The 20502-nt window shown below is 38.1% G+C and overlaps 1 protein-coding gene across 1 annotated transcript in view; it reads left to right on the plus strand.

Annotated features, from left to right (window-relative positions):
- acacb (acetyl-CoA carboxylase beta) overlaps positions 1-20502 on the plus strand; it is a 35120-nt gene that overhangs the window by 12545 nt on the left and 2073 nt on the right. Inside the window, exons 12-53 of the mRNA XM_016568034.1 lie at positions 345-495; positions 603-706; positions 813-894; positions 983-1128; positions 1225-1375; positions 1531-1665; positions 2656-2802; positions 2882-3070; positions 3282-3382; positions 4182-4270; positions 4468-4592; positions 4762-4875; positions 5525-5638; positions 5717-5806; positions 5890-6008; positions 6359-6400; positions 7589-7612; positions 8092-8235; positions 8322-8418; positions 9570-9677; positions 9754-9810; positions 9903-9944; positions 10030-10245; positions 11203-11358; positions 11467-11670; positions 13576-13731; positions 13845-13967; positions 14195-14464; positions 14680-14777; positions 14867-14987; positions 15128-15238; positions 15416-15559; positions 16905-17025; positions 17152-17248; positions 17339-17435; positions 17564-17699; positions 18205-18382; positions 18465-18577; positions 18674-18762; positions 19260-19325; positions 19455-19625; positions 20120-20256. Coding sequence (XP_016423520.1) covers positions 345-495; positions 603-706; positions 813-894; positions 983-1128; positions 1225-1375; positions 1531-1665; positions 2656-2802; positions 2882-3070; positions 3282-3382; positions 4182-4270; positions 4468-4592; positions 4762-4875; positions 5525-5638; positions 5717-5806; positions 5890-6008; positions 6359-6400; positions 7589-7612; positions 8092-8235; positions 8322-8418; positions 9570-9677; positions 9754-9810; positions 9903-9944; positions 10030-10245; positions 11203-11358; positions 11467-11670; positions 13576-13731; positions 13845-13967; positions 14195-14464; positions 14680-14777; positions 14867-14987; positions 15128-15238; positions 15416-15559; positions 16905-17025; positions 17152-17248; positions 17339-17435; positions 17564-17699; positions 18205-18382; positions 18465-18577; positions 18674-18762; positions 19260-19325; positions 19455-19625; positions 20120-20256 — 5175 coding nt within the window. The remainder of the gene's footprint in view (positions 1-344; positions 496-602; positions 707-812; positions 895-982; positions 1129-1224; positions 1376-1530; positions 1666-2655; positions 2803-2881; positions 3071-3281; positions 3383-4181; positions 4271-4467; positions 4593-4761; positions 4876-5524; positions 5639-5716; positions 5807-5889; positions 6009-6358; positions 6401-7588; positions 7613-8091; positions 8236-8321; positions 8419-9569; positions 9678-9753; positions 9811-9902; positions 9945-10029; positions 10246-11202; positions 11359-11466; positions 11671-13575; positions 13732-13844; positions 13968-14194; positions 14465-14679; positions 14778-14866; positions 14988-15127; positions 15239-15415; positions 15560-16904; positions 17026-17151; positions 17249-17338; positions 17436-17563; positions 17700-18204; positions 18383-18464; positions 18578-18673; positions 18763-19259; positions 19326-19454; positions 19626-20119; positions 20257-20502) is intronic.

A 20502-nucleotide genomic window follows, 5' to 3' on the forward strand; every position in this document is an offset into this window, starting at 1 on the left:
AATTGTTATAAGTTGCATCAACGATTTAACAGACTTTAATTGCAGTGTTCTTAATCTTTATAAGTTAGTAGTACTGTTCGGGGTAGGTATGTGGGGGCGTGTTAGAACGAGCCGTTTTAGGTAGGTGTGGCTGACTCTTAACTTTTATAAAGAATATCTCTTTGGATTTGAGACTTTAGTCTTTGCAACTTTACAGATCTTCTTTATGCACCAAGAGCTTGTAACACTCCAAAGAGAAAGGAAAACTTGAAATCGCATCATATGACCCCTTTAATGCTTTAAAGACACTAATGGCTTTTGGACTTGAAGGCTTTAAAAAAAGTCTTTGTTCCTATGGCCTGCAGAAACATGGTGGTAGCCATGAAGGAGCTGTCAATCAGAGGAGATTTCAGGACCACAGTGGAGTATCTCATCAAGCTACTAGAGACGGAGAGTTTTAGGAACAATGACATCGATACTGGCTGGCTAGATCACCTTATTGCAGAGAAAGTGCAGGTAAGACCCAAACCTGGGAAGAGAACTGTCCCAAATCAAGACATGCTAAATAAATTTGAAGTCATTTAATGTAAAGTGACATTTGTTTTATTGTATGTTTCTTTCAGGTGGAGAGGCCAGACACCATGTTAGGTGTGGTATGCGGTGCTCTACAAGTTGCTGATGCAAGTTTTAGAGAGAGCATGTCTGACTTCCTGCATTCACTGGAGAGGTATTACCACTACGCGGGCACTCCAGCATCTCAGGCATTGAAAACCCAAAGAAACCACTATAATGTTACAGCATTCTGTGTTTGAATGTATTTCTGGATGTTTCAGGGGTCAGGTGTTGCCTGCTGCTAGTCTCGTCAACACAGTCAATGTTGATCTAATCTATGATGGAGTCAAATACTGCTTACAGGTAACATAAAAAACACTAGAATCCCTTTGATCATCTTTTGATTCATGACTAACAAACGTGAATGTGTGTGTTTGTGTCTGCGGTACAGGTGGCTCGCCAGTCACCCACCACGTATGTTATCATAATGAATGATTCAGATATTGAAGTTGATGTCCATAGACTCAGTGATGGCGGTCTACTACTTTCCTATGGTGGCAGCAGCTACACAACCTACATGAAAGAGGAGATTGACAGGTGCACAGCGAAGAAGAGGTTTTGTGCTGTATACCACAGTGTACTTTCATATGTACCAGCTGATGTTTATTTGGTCTTTTGTCATATGATGTGTAGCTACCGCATCACAGTGGGCAACAAAACGTGTGTGTTTGAGAAAGAGCGAGACCCTACGGTGCTCAGGTCACCCTCTGCTGGCAAGCTGTTGCAATATGTAGTTGCTGATGGTTCTCATGTTCTGGCCACCCAGCCTTATGCTGAAATTGAGGTAAAGATGAAGGAGAGTATTTTACATTTCTAGGTAGCAGTTTCTCTTTACAGAATGCACTTTTTCATATACTGTATATGACCTTATGTGGCACTGACAGAGATGTTTTAAATTGCTTATTAGAGTGGTTGTTTGCTTTTGCCGTCTTTTTACAGGTCATGAAGATGGTGATGACCCTGCATGTCCAGCATTCAGGTTGCATTCACTTTTTAAAAAGACCAGGAACAGTATTAGAGCCTGGGTGTGTAGTGGCCCGAATGGACCTGGATGACCCTAGCTGTATTCAGCCGGTGATTCGTCTATAATTTCTCCTCACAAGAGAAGCACATGATCAAATCCACTTGCTGTTTAGTATTGTTTACATTTAGTCATTTAGCAGACGCTTTTATCCAAAACAACTTAGAAATTAGGACAATAGAAGCAATCAAACCAAGAACAGAATAATAATGTGTAAGTGCTGTGCACTTGGCCGGTGATTCGTCTATAATTTCTCCTCACAAGATGAAGCACATGATCAAATCCACTTGCTGTTTAGTATTGTTTACATTTAGTCATTTAGCAGACGCTTTTATCCAAAACAACTTACAAATTAGGACAATAGAAGCAATCAAACCAAGAACAGAATAATAATGTGTAAGTGCTGTGCACTTGCAGGTATCAAGGTTTTTTTTATAATAAATTAAAAAAAAAACAAGTAGATAGGATCGAAATAGAACAAAGAATGCTAGTGTTAAGAGTGTTGGGCAAATGTTGAAAATTTCATAGTCCCATTTAGCTGTTTGGCCCAAAGATGTATTGGGACAGTTTGACTACACTTAAAAATGTACTGTATGAATGTGATTGCTGTATATAAGAAAATTATTGTGAAGTGGCAATTAGTTGTTAAGTGACAATTATTGCAACGAAAAATAGCCCAAGCACACTTTTCAAGCAACATAATATATATGATAGTCTGTTCTCAATGAAGAGTGTTTTGATTCCTTCTGGTTGTCAGATGTTAGTGTATCATGTTCATAATTAATGTGATGAACTATTCCTGTGAGGAACTGACTTGATAAAAATCACCTTGAAATCAGCTTGTTAAAAGTAAAAAGTCAGTTCTGTGAAAAGATGTAGCATAATTTGATATCTAATGCATTCATGCATTCTTGAATGTAATTCATGCATGTTTTAGTGTTCAAATAATTTTTGGGGCCACAGTTTTGGCTTTTTACCAGTGTCATTTATAGACGTACTGCCATCTGTGATGAGAAGTATTAATTCTCAGTCTACTCCATCAGGTAAAGCCGAATACAGAGCCGTTACCATCCCAGGAGCCTTTACCTGTTGTAGGGGAGAGGCTTCACCAAGTGTTCCACAGTGTTCTGGAGAACCTGGTGAAAATTATGGATGGATACTGTCTACTGGAGCCATACTTCAGTCAAAAAGTCAGAACACTGATCAGACTCAAAGTAGCATGAAAACAGTGTGCAGTTTGGTCTGTTAACTATCGATATGCCGTTGCAGCTGAAGAAGTGGCTCGACACGCTGATGAAGACTCTTCGGGATCCATCTCTACCTCTTCTTGAACTACAGGAGATCATGACCAGCGTGGCAGGGCGTATACCAGTTACTGTGGAGAAGGCAATTCGAAAGGTCATGGCACAGTACGCCAGTAACATTACCTCTGTGCTCTGTCAGTTCCCCAGCCAAAGGGTGAGTGATGAAATTAATATACTTATCTGGAACATAGATTGTGCTCATATCTCTAGACCGTATTACATAGAGTCAAGTGTAACTTCAAATAAGCAAATTTAGTTGATACCAATTTATATTACTTGACAGATTCTCTTTGCAAAGATACTGTGTACAATTTAAGTTGTGGGGGCATAAACCGTTTTAATCAGTTTTCAATCAACACTTCCAGATAGCAAACATACTTGACAGCCATGCTGCTACCCTTCAGAGGAAAGCTGACCGAGAGGTTTTTTTCATGAACACTCAAAGCATTGTGCAACTGGTACAAAGGTGAGAATTGCCTGATGACTAGCTCAGACTGATAACATAATAGATTCTACCTCAGCTGAGACCCAAAGACTTCTCTGTTAAAGGGGTCCTATTATGCTCTTTTACAAAGTCTTGATTTTGTTTTGGAGGTGTACTAGAACAAGCTCTCATACTAGGTTGTTCGAAAAACATTATTTTTCACATATTTTACATTATTACAACACCTCTCTCCTCAGTCTGGCATGAACGGCTCGAATAGTTCCTGTATCAAATGAAAGCCCGCCTTCTGAAATACGAAATGTGCTGTGATTGGTTAGCTGGGCCAGTGTGTGTTGTGATTGGCTCCACTCGGCGCCTGGTCGGGAAATGTCATGCCCCTTACCATAGCTGCCTGCTGCGAGCTTCAGTGTAAATATTGCGTCAAAATCAAATCAATTTGAGCGCGATTTAAACCAGGATGATTGTAACCCCTCTAAGTTCGTCTGCCTTGGGAAAGCTAGCGTGTCTCCGACATAGTGATAACACTCGTTGCCTTCTCTAGTGCAGCTCAACCAGGTCTCGTCCCATTCGTCGATCTTTGTGATATCACAAATCCCGGAAAATGTGCGTTGTAGTCCAAACGAGTCGTTCGTTGTAGTTTTTGAAAAGTGATTTCTGTTAAATAAAATATCTCCTTTTGAATTGGACTTTGAACTTTGCAGATCTTTTTTATGCTCAAACAGCAACATTACAGACTAACTAAAGTTGAAAAAGTGAAAAAACATAATAGGACCCCTTTAACTAGAAAATGTCACTATACACCTGTTTTTAATCATTTTAGGTACCGAAGTGGCATCAGGGGGTATATGAAATCAGTTGTGCTGGATCTTCTGAGACGGTACCTTCAGGTGGAGATGCAGTTTCAGCAGGGTAAATGTCCCAGTGTAATCTTTATACTACTGTCACAGCAGAGCAAACAGAAGATGATTTCAGACGTTTTACCTTTTTTCTTTTTTTTTTTTTTTCCAAACATATCTGGAAAAAGTTCGATAAAGGACATAAATCTGAAAATGGTTAGTTTTAATTTTTTTAATTTAAAAAGTGTAATTTTCTCATTCTCGTGACAGCTCATTATGATAAATGTGTCATCAACCTAAGAGAGCAGTACAAGCCTGACATGACTCCAGTACTGGAGTGCATCTTCTCCCATGCTCAGGTCTCCAAGAAGAACGTCCTAGTCACCATGCTCATAGTAAGATCCTTTCTGAAATACTTACCAGTGCTTATTTATTTTATTAAGCTGTGGCTTTGCAAGTTGATTCCACTCGGTCATTATGAAAATAGCAACAGAATTATTTCAACAGAAAATTTCATTGATACATTTTGTGCTCGTTTAAATTATAATGCAACATTTTTTTCAGGACCAGCTCTGTGGCCGGGACCCGACTCTTGCTGATGAGCTCATGGTCATTCTAAATGAGCTCACACAACTCAGTAAAATGGATAACTCTAAAGTAGCACTTCGGGCCAGACTGGTATGAACCTCAAGGGCTGTGATCTTTGAACTCCAGCACTTATGTTAATGTTGACTCTGTTCAAAACTGCATTCTGTACTGTACTGTTTTATCAGTATATAAAGTGTTTTCAACTTTGATAATGTGACACTGAAGTATAGAGTAATGGCTGCTGAAATTTTAGAAAATAGTAAACTGCTATCTTAAATTGTAATATTTCACAGTATTCCATTTTTACTGTATTTTTACTGTATGGAGCCTCGATGAGCCTTTTCAAAAAATATTTTTTCAAAAAATCTTACTTGAAACTGGTAGTGTATACTGTGTAAAGTATGCACATAGGATAACCTACAACATTTTTTTCTAAAATAATTCAGTATCCCTTCCATTTCCAGTATAGCATCATATCTCTTTTTGACTATATGATTGGACAGCCAAAAGTTACATTTTACACACAAAGCTACATTTTGTGAAAACAGAACATCACACTCTAAATAAAACATTGAATATTGTGTAGTCATGTGATAACAAAATAGCATACTCATTTATAATGCTTATTATTTAGAAAAAATGCTTATTTAGAAAAAAAATATTTGGCAGCGTACAGTATATACAACACATTATGCACTAAGCAGTACACCGGCAATAACAACTCTCTATGTTTCTTCAGGTGTTGATTGCCTCTCATCTGCCCTCATATGAACTCAGACATAACCAGGTGGAATCCATCTTTTTATCCGCTATTGATATGTATGGGCATCAGTTCTGTCCCGAGAACCTCAAGGTAAAGCATCAGCGATTCTTTTGTCTTTACCGCTTTAACACTTTTATATATTTGATTATCTAAATCCTGCATTTGCAGAAACTCATCCTGTCTGAAACCTCCATCTTCGACGTCTTGCCCAGTTTCTTCTACCACAACAACCGGGTGGTTTGCATGGCTGCCTTAGAGGTCAGTAAAGCTTGACCTTTTCTTCCCAAATGTTAGTGGTATGCAGTCAGGCCTTTCCAATGTATTGTGTGGGAATTCCTCAGGTATACGTACGGAGGGGATATATAGCGTATGAGCTAAACAGCCTTCAGCATCATCAGCTGCAGGATGGAACATGTGCAGTGGATTTCCAGTTCATGTTACCATCATCCCACCCTAACAGGTATAGCTGCAACCACATGTAGATTCTTTATGTACTGAATAGGGCTTACAAATACGATCCAGATGCTGAAATCTCCAGTGTACTCCCATGACTTCGAAATACACACAATGGGATTGTTGTGACCTACTCTTTTGTTTATAGAAGCTTTTTGGTATGATCTTTATGAGCGGTAGTTAATGAACTGAGCTGTGGCGCTTAACAGGCCACACTGTTCATGTAATAGAATAACAATAAAATTTTACCTGGATATATAGTACAACTGTTTTCTAGTCTGAATGTTTCTGTATGATCCCCTGTAACATTTATTCTCCTATTTTGACATTGTTTTCTGTGTATCTCTCCTCTGAAAGAGAGCCTTACGCCTCATTGAGCCAGTCCGTGCCCAAACCCACGTAATACGCTCTTTATTTTTTAGCATCTATTTAATGAAGTAATATATAACAGAGTGCACAAAAACAGATTCTTTCTTACACTCCTAACTTCCCACTTTGGTGTAAAGCCTGGTTTGAGTTTCCTTTACTAAGCTATACTGGGAGATGGTATTGAGCACAGCACAGGGGCAAATGGATTTCACACCATCACGCTGGGGGGATTGATCAACTTGTTTTGAGTATGAAAGAAAAAGGTACATAAGTGATTAGATTGCAATTAGTTTTACACATAGTCATAGGTTTTAATGATTTAAAATAGACACTGAATCATTTACTTTCTTTGTATATATAAGTCGACATGAAATCAAAATTGACCCTGTTTACTTTGCTACACATTCCTGGCCTCATTTGTGAACGATTCATCAAAAATTTTGTCTTTTTGTTTTGTCATCTTTCATCAAAATATAATAATCAGAAATATGTCACATTATTGAAGTAAAATGGGTTGTGAACACCTTTTCATGTTGATTTTAAATATTAAAGCATCAAAACAAAACCTTTATAGAAATATTTACATTTCTTCAAAAGTCAAAAATATTGTTTTCTTTAAGTCAAAGCAGATTGGTCAATCACACTGAATCACGTTATAGGGATAGTTCACCCAAAAATGAACATTTTGTCATCATTTGCTCACCTTCATGTTGTTCCAAACCTATATGAGTTTCTTTCTTATGTTAAACATAAAAGAAGATATTTTGAAGAATGCTGGTAAGCAAAGAGTTGATGGTCCCCATTGGCTTCCATAGTTTCTTTCCCTACTATGGAAGTCAATACAACTGTTATGTTCTTCAAAATATCTTGTTTTGTGTTCAACATAAGAAAGAAAGGTATACAGGTTGGGAACGACATGAGGGTGAGAGTAAATGATGACAAAATAAAACTATTCCTTTAACTGGGCTGTTCTGTATATGAATAGTATAAGGATTATAGCTTTAGATGTTTTCTCATAAAATGCAAAAAGTGATTCCCTTACAGTTACATTTGCTTGCTAATTTTCACCCTAATGATAAATAATGATTCAAATCTATTTAGATTTTTTTATAGACAAATATTTCTACTAAGATTGTTTTTAACATAATCATGATAGAAGGAGATCCAGAGTTAGAGGATGACGATCCAATGCTAACAACTCACCTGCTCTCATTTCAGAGGGAGCAGTCCTACTTTGAACAGGTAGAGTACAGCTCCTCCCTGCAACCAGTCAGCCTTGTGTGTACAGAACCACATAGTATGTCTGCAGCAATGCATGCTGGATGCAACTGTTTAATGACTTGAAGAAATTTAGCCTACAGGGTATTCCTTGTTTTAATTTGGATTTAATGACTCAGATAATTTTGTCAATTTATTGGGTAATTCTACAATCCTAAATTGGCCTTAAATGTGCTTTCAGTCAACACAGTATTAAAATGTGGAATGCATTTACCAATCCATTCCTGAACTCTTGCCTGTTTAATTTAGATGAGCCACATAATCCAATTTCACTCAAGCTGAGACCATCAGGAAGATCACCGAGTATTTTGCATTTAAACTTGTGCTTTTTCCATCCAGCACAAGCAGTGCCATTAGTTTAGCATCGTATTTGGTACCCATAATTCCTTACTTTTGCCCTTTTGCACTCACACACACGCATACACCGTCCTCTCCCCTCTCAGATTGTCTGTTCCTGTGAATGATACGGGAGAGTTTCAAACAATGCGCCGTCAGGGCAGTGAGCTCTTCCTTGAGGGGGCGCTGTCGCCCCCCTGTCAGAGGATGGGAGCCATGGTTGCTTTCCATAGTTTTGAACACTTCAAAAGGTGCCTTCACTTTTTTTTTTCCTTATAAATCGAGATTTTGTTTAAATGGTTAATATAATCTGATCTGTGATTTGATTGTATTGTAGGTGTTTTGATGAAGTGATCTGCCGCTTTGCGGATCCGCTTTGTGAGAGTTCTCTGTTCTCTGATGGCTGTTCCACCTGTGATGGGGAGAGCTGTAAGGTCAGAGTTAGGAGAAGAAACAAATAGGGATGTAACGATTCACTCAACTCTCGATGTGATATGATTCACAGTACTGATTTCACATTATGATTTTCTCACAATTTTTAACACAATGAGATTTAATTTAATTTTAATGATTTATGCATTTAGCAGACGCTTTTATCCAAAGCGACTTACAGTGCATTCAGGCTATACATTTTTTATCAGTATGTGTGTTCCCTAGGAATTGAACCCACGACCTTTTGCGCTGCTAACGCAGTGCTCTACCGCTGAGCCACAGGAACAAATTTAAACAAACAAAAAGATTTAAGACAAATCATGAAAGGTGTCCTTTTATTATTGCTTGGACAAAATGCTGCACATTTCTTTGTGAAATTGAAATATGTCAAATAACAAAACTAAGCTGAAATTTTAAAACAAACCCCAAATCAAATAAATAACTCAAATTATTTTCATATAAACAAACTAAGGCTTTGCCAGTGCTCTTTCCATTTAAAATGAGAGAAAATGACTGCATTTTAATCACGATCCAAACAAAGATACTGCATACATGCAGCATGAGCAGTTTTTAATCTAAGTTAGATTATGTAATTTCAAAATTTGAAGCAAAAACAGAATGGTCTGACTTTAGTTTTGTGAAACTATACTACATAAAACATACCTGCACGAAAAACAAAAACAGCAGATGGGCTGAATGAAAACGTAAATTCACTTTCTGCCAGCAGGTGGTGCTTATGAAACAGTGGCAATATAGCGTTTGGTTGCCACTGTAAAGAAAGCAGCACTTTAATATGCATTATACAGAGGCAAGATGAAAATAAAATACCATCTAAACTTTACTAAAGACAGTCAGTTCCCCTCAAAGATACATTCATGTAAACTCCGTTGTATTGCGATTCGTTTAACGTCTCAACCAACTTGAATCGTCACGTATTTGTATTGATTGTCAAACGTCTAGGGCTTCATCATTACATCCCTAGAAACAAACTCTAATATTAACTCGAAAAATATTTCACCCAAAAATTTAAAAATATGTCATCATTTACTCAGCCTCATGTCATTCCAAACACATTTGACTTTCATTTTTCTATGAAACACAATATTTAGTTAATGGTTGATATCACTGTACATATGGTCTGTCTCTGTTTCAGAACATGAAGGAAAATCCCATACACATCATAAATGTGTCAATCAAACAAGCAGACACTGAAGATGATGATGCTTTAGTCAAAGATTTCACTGCCTTTGCTAATTCTAAAGTAAGTATGTTAAAGACTTGTCCTTTTAGCTGTGTGTGCTGCTCCATGACTTAACTCTCTTTGTGCCTCATTTCAGAAAACTCTGCTCTATGAGTATGGAATCAGAAGAATCACATTTTTAGTTGCACAAAAGGTGAATGCTCAGATACACAACTGACAAAATATGTTGTCAGTCAAAAAAGATTCAAATGAAAAATGCTAAAATGATAAATCTTCCCCCTCAAGCGGGAGTTCCCGAAGTACTTCACGTTCAGGGCCAGAGATGAAGTGAGTGATGCATGTGTTGATTTGATCATTTAGAAATGTACATTATAGAGTAACAACTGAACATTGTCCTTCTTTTTCTCTTTAGTTCCATGAAGACAGAATCTACCGTAACCTGGAGCCTGCTCTGGCCTTCCAGCTTGAGCTGAATCGTATGCGCAACTTTGATCTGACGGCCGTTCCCTGTGCCCATCACAGGATGCAACTGTACCTGGGTGCTGCTCGTGTGGAAGAGGGTGCAGAGGTCACAGATTATCGCTTCTTTATCAGAGCCATCATTCGCCACTCTGACCTCATCACCAAGGTAAACAATATTACTACTAGACAGTATGAAGTATTGTATTTAATAGAAATGAAGCTACAATATATTTAAAACCTTTAAGGAATACTTATTAATTGTTACCATGCCATGATTTTATTTTTCACAGTCTTTTATTTTGTCTGTGAATATTTGGGTCAGAACTCTTGTGTTTACATTAGTCTAACTGGACACCATCATAAATGCATGCTTGAATAATCCTTGGCACAAATCCTAAAATATTTTACTATCCTGAATAGAATTTTTACACATATTTGTGCAAAATTATTTTTGTTTATAGTACACTAGCATTTAAAATATGGGGTTAGAATTGTAAGATACAAAAAAAAAAAAAGCTTTTGAAAGAAATTTCATCAGCCATTACTCCAGCCTTGAGTGTCACACAGTCCACAAGAAATCATTCTGATATGCTGATTTGGTGCTGAAGAAACATTTATTGTTATTAGTGTATTGTAAGATTCTTGTGAAAACTGTGATGCATATTTCTTTGTTGCAAAATGTGTAGAAATGTAAAAGAACAGCATTTATTTGAAATAGATTTTTTTGCAACAATTTAAAAGTCTTTATTGTCACCTTTGAGAAATTGAATGCATTCTTGCAGAATAAAAGTATTAATTTTTTATTAAAAAACAAAACAAAATAAAAAAACTTACTAACCCCAAAGCTTTTAATGCTAGTTATTGATATACATTATGTCCCAAATTGCTTCCAACTTACACTTGTTTCAGACTTTGCAATTGAAAGTCATTGACAATAGATGTAAAAATGTTAATACTAATGCATAAATCTTAAATATAAACCAGAAATCCAAAGTTCTTATTTCATATTAAAAAAAAAATGACGTAGGTTGTTGATGGGTATTTGTAGGGTATTTTTATATATGTTCTATATATTAAAAAAAAAAAAGCGTTTCTGATTTTATTTTTTTCACCCTTTCTGTAGGAGGCCTCGTTTGAGTACCTGCAGAATGAGGGAGAGAGGCTGTTGTTGGAAGCGATGGATGAGCTTGAAGTGGCCTTCAGTAACATAACCACTCGTACTGACTGCAATCACATCTTTCTCAATTTTGTACCCACTGTTATTATGGATCCCTCAAAGGTTAGATTCAAAAACATGAAACTCTTTTTCTTTTAACTCTTAAATGTATTAAATCATCGCTACTGCCAGTGTTCCTGAGCTGTATTGCTCAGTCTTCTTTTCCTACAGATAGAGGAGTCCGTCCGCTCAATGGTGATGCGGTACGGTAGTCGTTTGTGGAAGTTGCGTGTTCTCCAGGCTGAGCTAAAGATCAGCATCCGCCTCACCACCAGTGGAGATGTCATTCCCATCCGCCTCTTCCTCACCAATGAGTCCGGCTACTATTTGGACATCAGCCTATATAAGGAGGTCACTGACCCCTCCACTGGACAGGTACAATCTACATTTACTGGATTATGATTATACCACATGACACATTGGCATAACACGGAGTAGTCAAGGAGGAATAAATGTGTGAAGGAATTCCTTTTTCTTTTTTCAGTTTTTGAGAGTCACTGCTCAAGTGCAGAACATTCAATGGTCGAAAGTTCAGTGGTACATCAGCTCAGACACAACAGCAGCTGCTTCATAGATCTGTGTTTATCAATATGCTTTTGTACTCAGTACCATTTCTTCAGCTGACCGTTTTCTTCCTACCAACATCAAAAGACTGCTAAACCACAACACAGGGTCATGAGTGTAGCTTGCACAAACAATGGCTAATTCAATATCGTTTATGTGCTGTGCTTTCATCTCTATTTGTCTGTGCTCTAAAGTGCATTTGCATTTCCTCTTGCCAACTGAACCTGATTCACTACTGACTGCCACATTAGACCTCCATGAAGTTGGCACCCCATAAAAAGAAATAATCACCAAAACTATTGCATCAAAGCCCAGGTTGCTTTGATAGATTTACTGCAGGCCAAACGCTCCTTTAATAAAATACCTATACAGACATAATAAATTCAGACATAATTTAACTAAAATTAAAATAAATAACAAATACAAATAATACAAATCAAATGACAGTAGTTTATCAGTAATCCTAAAAAATAACACTGCCAAACACACATGCTAAAAAATGAAACAAGTAATAGAAAAGAGGAGAAATAAAAAGCGATACTTATCCTTTGCCGGTGTCCTGCCCGGTGGAGTCGCACGGTAGAGTCGATGGTCTTTACACTCTTCGGTCTTCACACGAGGAGGCCTTCTCGCGACGGCTGCCGCAGTAAACTAAGCTTTTTTTATACTCGTCTAACAAAATACTAAATTAATTCAGCTGGACACACTTTCCTTATTTTCTCCACAACAAATGGCCAAGCAAGCGCAGACACTGACAAGATACGCGATACAGAACGAGACCAAACCGAGCGGCAACCTCCCGCTCTCTCTTGTGAAGTAAATTTAGTTTTGTTATTTACATTTACAGTAACCTATATTTAAAAAAATTTATTTAGCAGACGCTTTTATCCAAAGCGACTTACAAATGATGACAATAAAAGCAATCAAAACCAACAAAACAGCAATAATATGCAAGTGCTATATTAGTATATTATTATAGTCTTATATTTCAGTTTCACAAAGAAACGTGCAGCACTTTGTCCAAGCAATAATAAAAGGACACATTTAATTTATAATTTGTCTTAAATCTCATTTTGTCGTGCATCAAAATCGTGAATCAAATCGAATCGTGAGTTGAGTGAATCATTACATCCCTAGTGGAGAGTGACGTCACATGGTCAAAAAAATAATGTTTAATGTCTCAAACACCAAACCAGCACAAACGTTCGTTTTTGCTGCACAAACGTAGCACAAACAAATGGCATAGTTTTGGTGATTATTTCTTTTCATGGGGTGCCAACTTCACGGTGGTCCACGTTAGCTTGGCCATCTAAAAATAGGAAAAAACACAATTTTTGATACTGTTGTTAGACTTTTTTCCTATTTGAACATGATCTTGAGGGTTTCAGTCTTTCCCCCATTTAAGTAGATAAAAGTTGTACTTGCATTACTGTAAACCAATAAATTACCGGAACTATGTCCACTGAGTGAGACTTTGATGTTGAACAATTCTAGACAGGCTAGAAATCAAATACTACAGATTTTATTAGAATAGATTACCTCATAAGTATTTGCTTTGCATATTGCTGTTGTAACAGTGCAACAAACTTATTAACTCCACTGCCACCTACGTCCACAACAGTATCTGAAAACCCCATGGCTTCTCCATTTTTTTCATAATTTACTGAATAAGGGTTAAGGATAAGGATTTTTTAAAATGCTTACTTACATCTGCAGATAATGTTCCAGTCGTTTGGAGACAAGCAAGGTCCACTGCACGGCATGCTAATCAACACACCGTATGTCACAAAAGATTTACTGCAGGCCAAACGCTTCCAGGCTCAGACCCTTGGCACCACATACGTCTATGACTTCCCTGAGATGTTCAGACAGGTGAGGTGATTCAGTTAAGATTAAACTTGTTCTCACTGTGATTGTGGCAGTCTTGTTTCTGGAATGTATTGTTGGATTGACATTAGCCCATTATCTTTTCTTTCTGTTGCCAGGCTTTGTTTAAGCTTTGGGGACCAGGAGACAGCTACCCTAAAGATGTGTTGATGTGTAATGAACTCGTCCTGGATTCTCAGGAGAGACTTGTGCAGATGAACAGACTACCAGGAGACAATGAGGTGCATCAATGAATTCTCACCGTATTCTTTGAGGGATTTCTCTTGCACAGGACTAATTCTCTATGGATCGTAGAAGAATGCTGTTCATCAATCAGAATTATGGAACTTGTTTACATTTTAATAATTTACCTTGTAAAGAAAAGATAGTAAATGTAAATAACTTTTTCGCAACAGTGAAGTAAATGGATGAACTCTGTGCAAGTCATTTGTTTGTCCTCCCTTTCCAGATCGGCATGGTGGCTTATCGCATGAAAATGAAGACTCCAGAGTACCCAGAGGGCCGAGATATCATTGTGATCTGTAATGATATTACCCATATGATTGGCTCATTTGGGCCCCAGGAAGATGAGCTTTTTTTACGGGCATCTGAGCTGGCCAGAGCAGAGGGGATTCCACGTATCTACATCGCAGCCAATAGTGGAGCTCGAATCGGCCTGGCGGAGGAGATCCGCCACATGTTTCAAGTGGCTTGGATCGACCCAGATGACCCTTATAAGGTGACCGAATGCTTAATGTGCGGTCAAATTTACCGTTGCTTGGCTGGGGAGTTTCGTGTTAATTTCGCTGTAATATCGCTAATGCTTTTGCATCTTTGTAAAATCAAACCACCACTGACTCTTGGGTTTTTTAATTCTATAAATCATATTTGATGCATGTTTGCTTTGTTTACCCAGCTTTTGTTCAAGTCTATTATTCTGTTTTGCCCATGCAGGGATTTAAGTACCTATATCTGACGCCTCAGGACTACACCCGCATCAGTTCCTCTAATTCTGTCCACTGTCACCATGTAGAGGAGGGAGGCGAGTCCAGGTAAGCCTACTGGTTTCAGTATGCACAGAAAGAACTATACCCAAACACCTCTCTCTCATCGGCTCTTATGTGTTCAAATAATGTCTCAGGTACATCATCACAGACATCATAGGGAAGGAAGAGGGTCTTGGAGTGGAGAACCTGAGGGGTTCTGGCACCATAGCTGGAGAAACTTCTCAGGCTTATAAGGAAGTCATCACCATAAGCATGGTAAGATCTAACATCTACCCATAATCTCATCAAACAATTTACAGTGTGCCAGGAACAAAATGCCAATGTTTATTATATATGCAATATATAATATATTATCTATGTTTTGGTCATCTAGTAATCATTCTGTGTTCCTCTAGGTCACATGTCGTGCTATAGGAATCGGTGCGTATCTGGTACGTCTAGGACAAAGAGTAATTCAAGTGGAAAACTCCCATATCATCCTGACTGGGGCTGGGGCACTAAACAAGGTGTGGAATTTCACATCTGCAGTCACACCTTAAACTGTGTCATGAAAAAAATAATGAAGATGAATAAAAAGTGTCATGTTTATGTGGGCTGTGTTTCCTTTATTCTTGAGAAAAGATGAAGCCACTTTAATTCAGTGATTTAAGTCTTGAATTTTTTAATTCTGTATTTCTTTGTAGGTGCTGGGTCGTGAAGTCTACACCTCCAATAACCAGCTGGGAGGGGTTCAGATCATGCACAACAATGGAGTGACGCACAACATTGTGCCAGATGACTTTGAAGGGGTGCTAACTATACTACAGTGGCTGTCCTACATGCCAAAGGTAGTCTGTTCACAGATACTGTAGGGTGAATCTCAAAACAAAAAAACATGCCCAGTTCATATTTATCCCCAAAATAAGAATAATATAAAACAGAAATCATGATTTAGAATTATAAGCAAATCCAGCTTCTTTTTTTTTTTTAATTATTAAATTAGCATAAAAAGGCACAAATTCTATCATTATATACACCCCTGTTAAAAAGTCAAATACTTCTATTTAGCAAAGATGCATTAAAGGGATGGTTCACCCAAAAAATTAATTACTCACCCTCATGTCGTTCCAAACCCGTAAGACCTTCGCTCATCTTCGGAACACAAGTTAAGATATTTTTGATGAATTCCGAAAGCTCTCTGACCCTCCATAGACAGCAAGGGTACTACCACGATCAAGGTCCAGAAAAGTAGTAAGGACATGGGTAAAATAATCCATGTGACATCAGTGGTTCAACCGTAATTTTTTTTTAAGCTACAAGAATACTTTTTATGCCCAAAGAAAACAAAAATAACAACTTTATTCAACAATTCGTCTCCTCCGCATCACCCTGGTACCATTTTGGAGAGTATCACGATGTATGCGTGTGCTTTGATCTGAACGTAAACAACATATACGCGTGATGCTGCTGACACAGAACAGCATACGTTGTTTACGTTCAGATCAAAGCATGCGCATACATCGTGATACTCTCCAAAATGGCACCAGGGTGATGCGGAAGACGGTTGAAGCCCTGATGTCACATGGATTATTTTATAAATATCTTAATTTGTGTTCTGAAGGTGTACGGAGGTCTTACGGGTTTGGAACGACATGAGGGTGAGTAATTAATGACAGAATTTACATTTTTGGGTGAACTATCCCTTTAAGTGACAGGCTTAAGGGACCTTATAATGGATCTTAATGACTCTAAACGGTTGTGTATACGTACTTTATTTATATATATATTACAATTTGCTTTACGGTAATGAAAGTTGGATGGTGAATGGGTTTAATATTCAAGGTTGAATTTTTATGCCAATAAATAAATCAGTTATATATATATTAGCGATGGTAAGATTCACAGATTTGCATCGGCATGAAAGTTAATGATGCGATGCATCGTAAAAAAGTGTGCATCGGATACAAGTTGGCATTTGTATCCCGATGCATCGTTTCTAACATATTTGCATCAGTAAAAAAAACTGTAAAAAATATATATTGTCCAGTTATGATCTTGTCAGGCTTTAGATGTAATCTTTAGCATGACTTTAAAGTAGTTTGGGCTGTTAGTCCAAATGACAAAAGGGCAAAGGTGTTTTTTGTTCGATTAAATTAACATCAAACCCTACTTTTGTTTGCTGTTATAATTTAGAGCAATCAAAGTCCTGTCCCAATAATGCCTCCTACTGATCCAGTTGAGAGAGAGATCGATTTTGTTCCCACAAAAGCCCCCTATGACCCTCGCTGGCTGTTGTGCGGACGACCCCATCCCAGTAAGAATCTAATTATCCACACAATCTGTTCTGAACATTTCAAGACATACCCTCGACCTGTCTGCAATGGAGCTCAGGATGATACTACAAGCTCAGCCTTTCTTTTCTTTGAATTTGTGTTGATAGCTGTGAAGGGAGCATGGCAGAGTGGGTTCTTTGACCATGGTACATTTATGGAGGTGATGGCTACCTGGGCACAGACAGTGGTGGTGGGTAGAGCCAGGTAAGAGACAGAACATTAAGTGAAGATGTCAAACAAACATTTGATTCAACTGAATATTCTGAGCTGAGTGAGACTGTGAATGTCCTACAGGCTTGGTGGGATTCCTCTTGGTGTCATTGCCGTTGAGACACGCACAGTTGAGGTTACCATTCCAGCAGATCCAGCCAACTTAGACTCAGAGGCCAAGGTCAGAGTCCTGACACTATGAACGTTTTAGGCCCTGACTGTGGTTCCCTTAAGTGTTCTCTGTGTTTGCTGTTAGCGTGTCCCAATTATTCTTATCATTATGCACTTAAAGTGTCTTTTCTGCCTCAGATCTATCAGCAGGCTGGTCAAGTGTGGTTCCCAGATTCAGCGTATAAAACCGCTCAGGCTATTGAAGATTTCAACAGGGAGAAAATTCCACTTATGGTGTTTGCCAACTGGAGAGGCTTCTCTGGAGGCATGAAAGGTATATAGCTGGTTTGCACTTTAATGTACCTGTTCAAACGTTTAGGGTTATGAAGTTTTTATTTTATTCAGCAGGGATGCATTAAATTGATCAAAAGTGACAGTTAAAAATAAATGTTGGCCTTTCTATTCATCAAAGAATGCTATCATGGTTTTTACAAAAATATTAAGCAGCACGGCTGTTTTCATCATTGATAATAATAAGAAATGTTTCTTAAGCACCAAATCAGCATATTAGAATGATTTCTGAAGGATCATCTGACAATGAAGACTGGAGTACTACTGACTACTGAAAATTCAGTTTTGCCATCACAGAAATAAATTACACTTTAAAATATATTCATAAAGAAAGCTGTTATTTAAAATTTCACAATATTACTGTATTTATCATCCAATAAATGCAGCCTTGGTGAGCATGTAAACTTCTTTCAGGAACATTTATGAACGGCAGTGTATCTGCAAAGTTTTAAGGGGTTTTCTTTCAACATGAATGCTCTGTGTGTCAGATATGTATGACCAGGTGCTAAAGTTTGGCTCTTACATCGTGGATGCCCTGCTTGAGTTCAACCAGCCTGTACTGGTTTACATCCCTCCCCACGCTGAGCTGAGAGGAGGATCATGGGTTGTGATCGACCCCACTATAAACCCTCAGCACATGGAGCTCTATGCAGATCGAGAAAGCAGGTGAGCATGTCGATACAGCTTCCCTGCACTACCCTTCTAAATCTTTGATCTTATTTGATCGTTCACCTCTTTTCCTCTTCAGAGGGGGTGTTCTAGAGGCCGAGGGCACAGTAGAGATCAAGTTCAGAAAGAAAGACCTGCTAAAGACCATGCAAAGGATTGATGCTGTGTATTCCCGTCTGGCTGAGCAGCTAGGTATAGCAATTAATCTCACTTGAACACAAATTTTCTCACTGGCCCAGGGAATGTTTACCTGCTGGGACACACGGTTTACTGTTGTACTCCACATAGGCAACCCGGAGTTACCAAGCCAGGAGCGTAAAGACTTGGAGGCCAAACTGAAGTCTAGAGAGGAGTTCCTTCTTCCCATCTACCACCAGGTGGCGGTGCAGTTTGTGGACCTTCATGACACTCCAGGAAGGATGCAGGAAAAGAGTGTCATCACGGTATAAACAAACGAAATATTAGGCACATATGAAGAGATTTTTTTTTCCATAGCTGTGCATCACATGCTAGAAATCTACCAGTTTTAAAGAGTGGCCTTTCTGCTTTTTCACCTAATCAAATGTTTTCAGGACATCCTGGACTGGAAGAACGCTAGGTCATTCTTTTACTGGCGTCTGAGGCGACTGCTGTTGGAGGAGGTGGTGAAGGGGGAGATCATGCAGGCCAACCAAGATCTGAGCAACGGCCACATACAGTCCATGTTACGCCGCTGGTTTGTGGAGACAGAAGGGACTGTAAAAGTAAGCAAACTTAATTCATGTATGATGGGAAACAAAAAAACTGAAGATTTCTGTTTTTCTCTCTTTCTCTGAAGTCGACAATTTGTAACACAAACTCAGACAATTCTTGATTTGTTCCCATCTACCACCAGGTGGCGGTGCAGTTTGTGGACCTTCATGACACTCCAGGAAGGATGCAGGAAAAGAGTGTCATCACGGTATAAACAAACGAAATATTAGGCACATATGAAGAGATTTTTTTTTCCATAGCTGTTGATCACATGCTAGAAATCTACCAGTTTTAAAGAGTGGCCTTTCTGCTTTTTCACCTAATCAAATGTTTTCAGGACATCCTGGACTGGAAGAACGCTAGGTCATTCTTTTACTGGCGTCTGAGGCGACTGCTGTTGGAGGAGGTGGTGAAGGGGGAGATCATGCAGGCCAACCAAGATCTGAGCAACGGCCACATACAGTCCATGTTACGCCGCTGGTTTGTGGAGACAGAAGGGACTGTAAAAGTAAGCAAACTTAATTCATGTATGATGGGAAACAAAAAAACTGAAGATTTCTGTTTTTCTCTCTTTCTCTGAAGTCGACAATTTGTAACACAAACTCAGACAATTCTTGATTTGCCAAGAAGAAAACAACAGTTATTGTAAAACACTATTAAAAGTAGTTTCTGGTGAAGCTGCAATGAAATAGAAATATGTTGCCTCTGGAACTAACCGAAATTAATTGGTATTAACATTTCTAAAACTTAACCTGAAATAAAAATTAAAGATTCATTTTAAAATTTAAATGAAAACGGAAAATATGCAAATAAAAGTTAATTCAAAATATTAATAAATACTGTAATAAATAATACAAAAAAAACATTGGTGGGCACTGTAGTCTAGCTTTGCTAGCTAAATTAAGCTAACTCTAACTTCAAATGTATCTTCATCAAACTTGACTATAATGAAGTTGATATTCATCCCATGTGAAGTAATTGTTTGATAATTGGATCTTTCAGGCGTATCTATGGGACAATAACAAAGTGGTGGTAGAGTGGCTGGAAAACCATCTGTCACAGCAGGATGGAACATGTTCAGTCATCAGAGAGAACATTAAATACTTAAAGAGGGACTACGCTCTCAAACACATCCGCAGGTAATTTTCTCCCCTCGGATAGGCATTTAATTAGATTTTTTTGTGTGTAAATTTTCCCATGAATGCAATAGAACACACTACTGTAAAATACAGTAGTTTGGGATCGGTTAGATTTTCTTATGCTTTTCAAAGAAGTATCTTATGTTCACCAAGGCTGCATTTATTTGGTTGGAATTACAGCAAAAACAGTAATACTGTAAAATATTATTACAATTTAAAAGAGCTTTTTACTATTTTAAAATGTAA

Source organism: Sinocyclocheilus rhinocerous, unplaced genomic scaffold (genome assembly GCF_001515625.1).
Source record: "Sinocyclocheilus rhinocerous isolate Xijiao unplaced genomic scaffold, SAMN03320098_v1.1 scaffold1312, whole genome shotgun sequence".
NCBI classification, from domain to species: Eukaryota; Metazoa; Chordata; class Actinopteri; order Cypriniformes; family Cyprinidae; genus Sinocyclocheilus; species Sinocyclocheilus rhinocerous.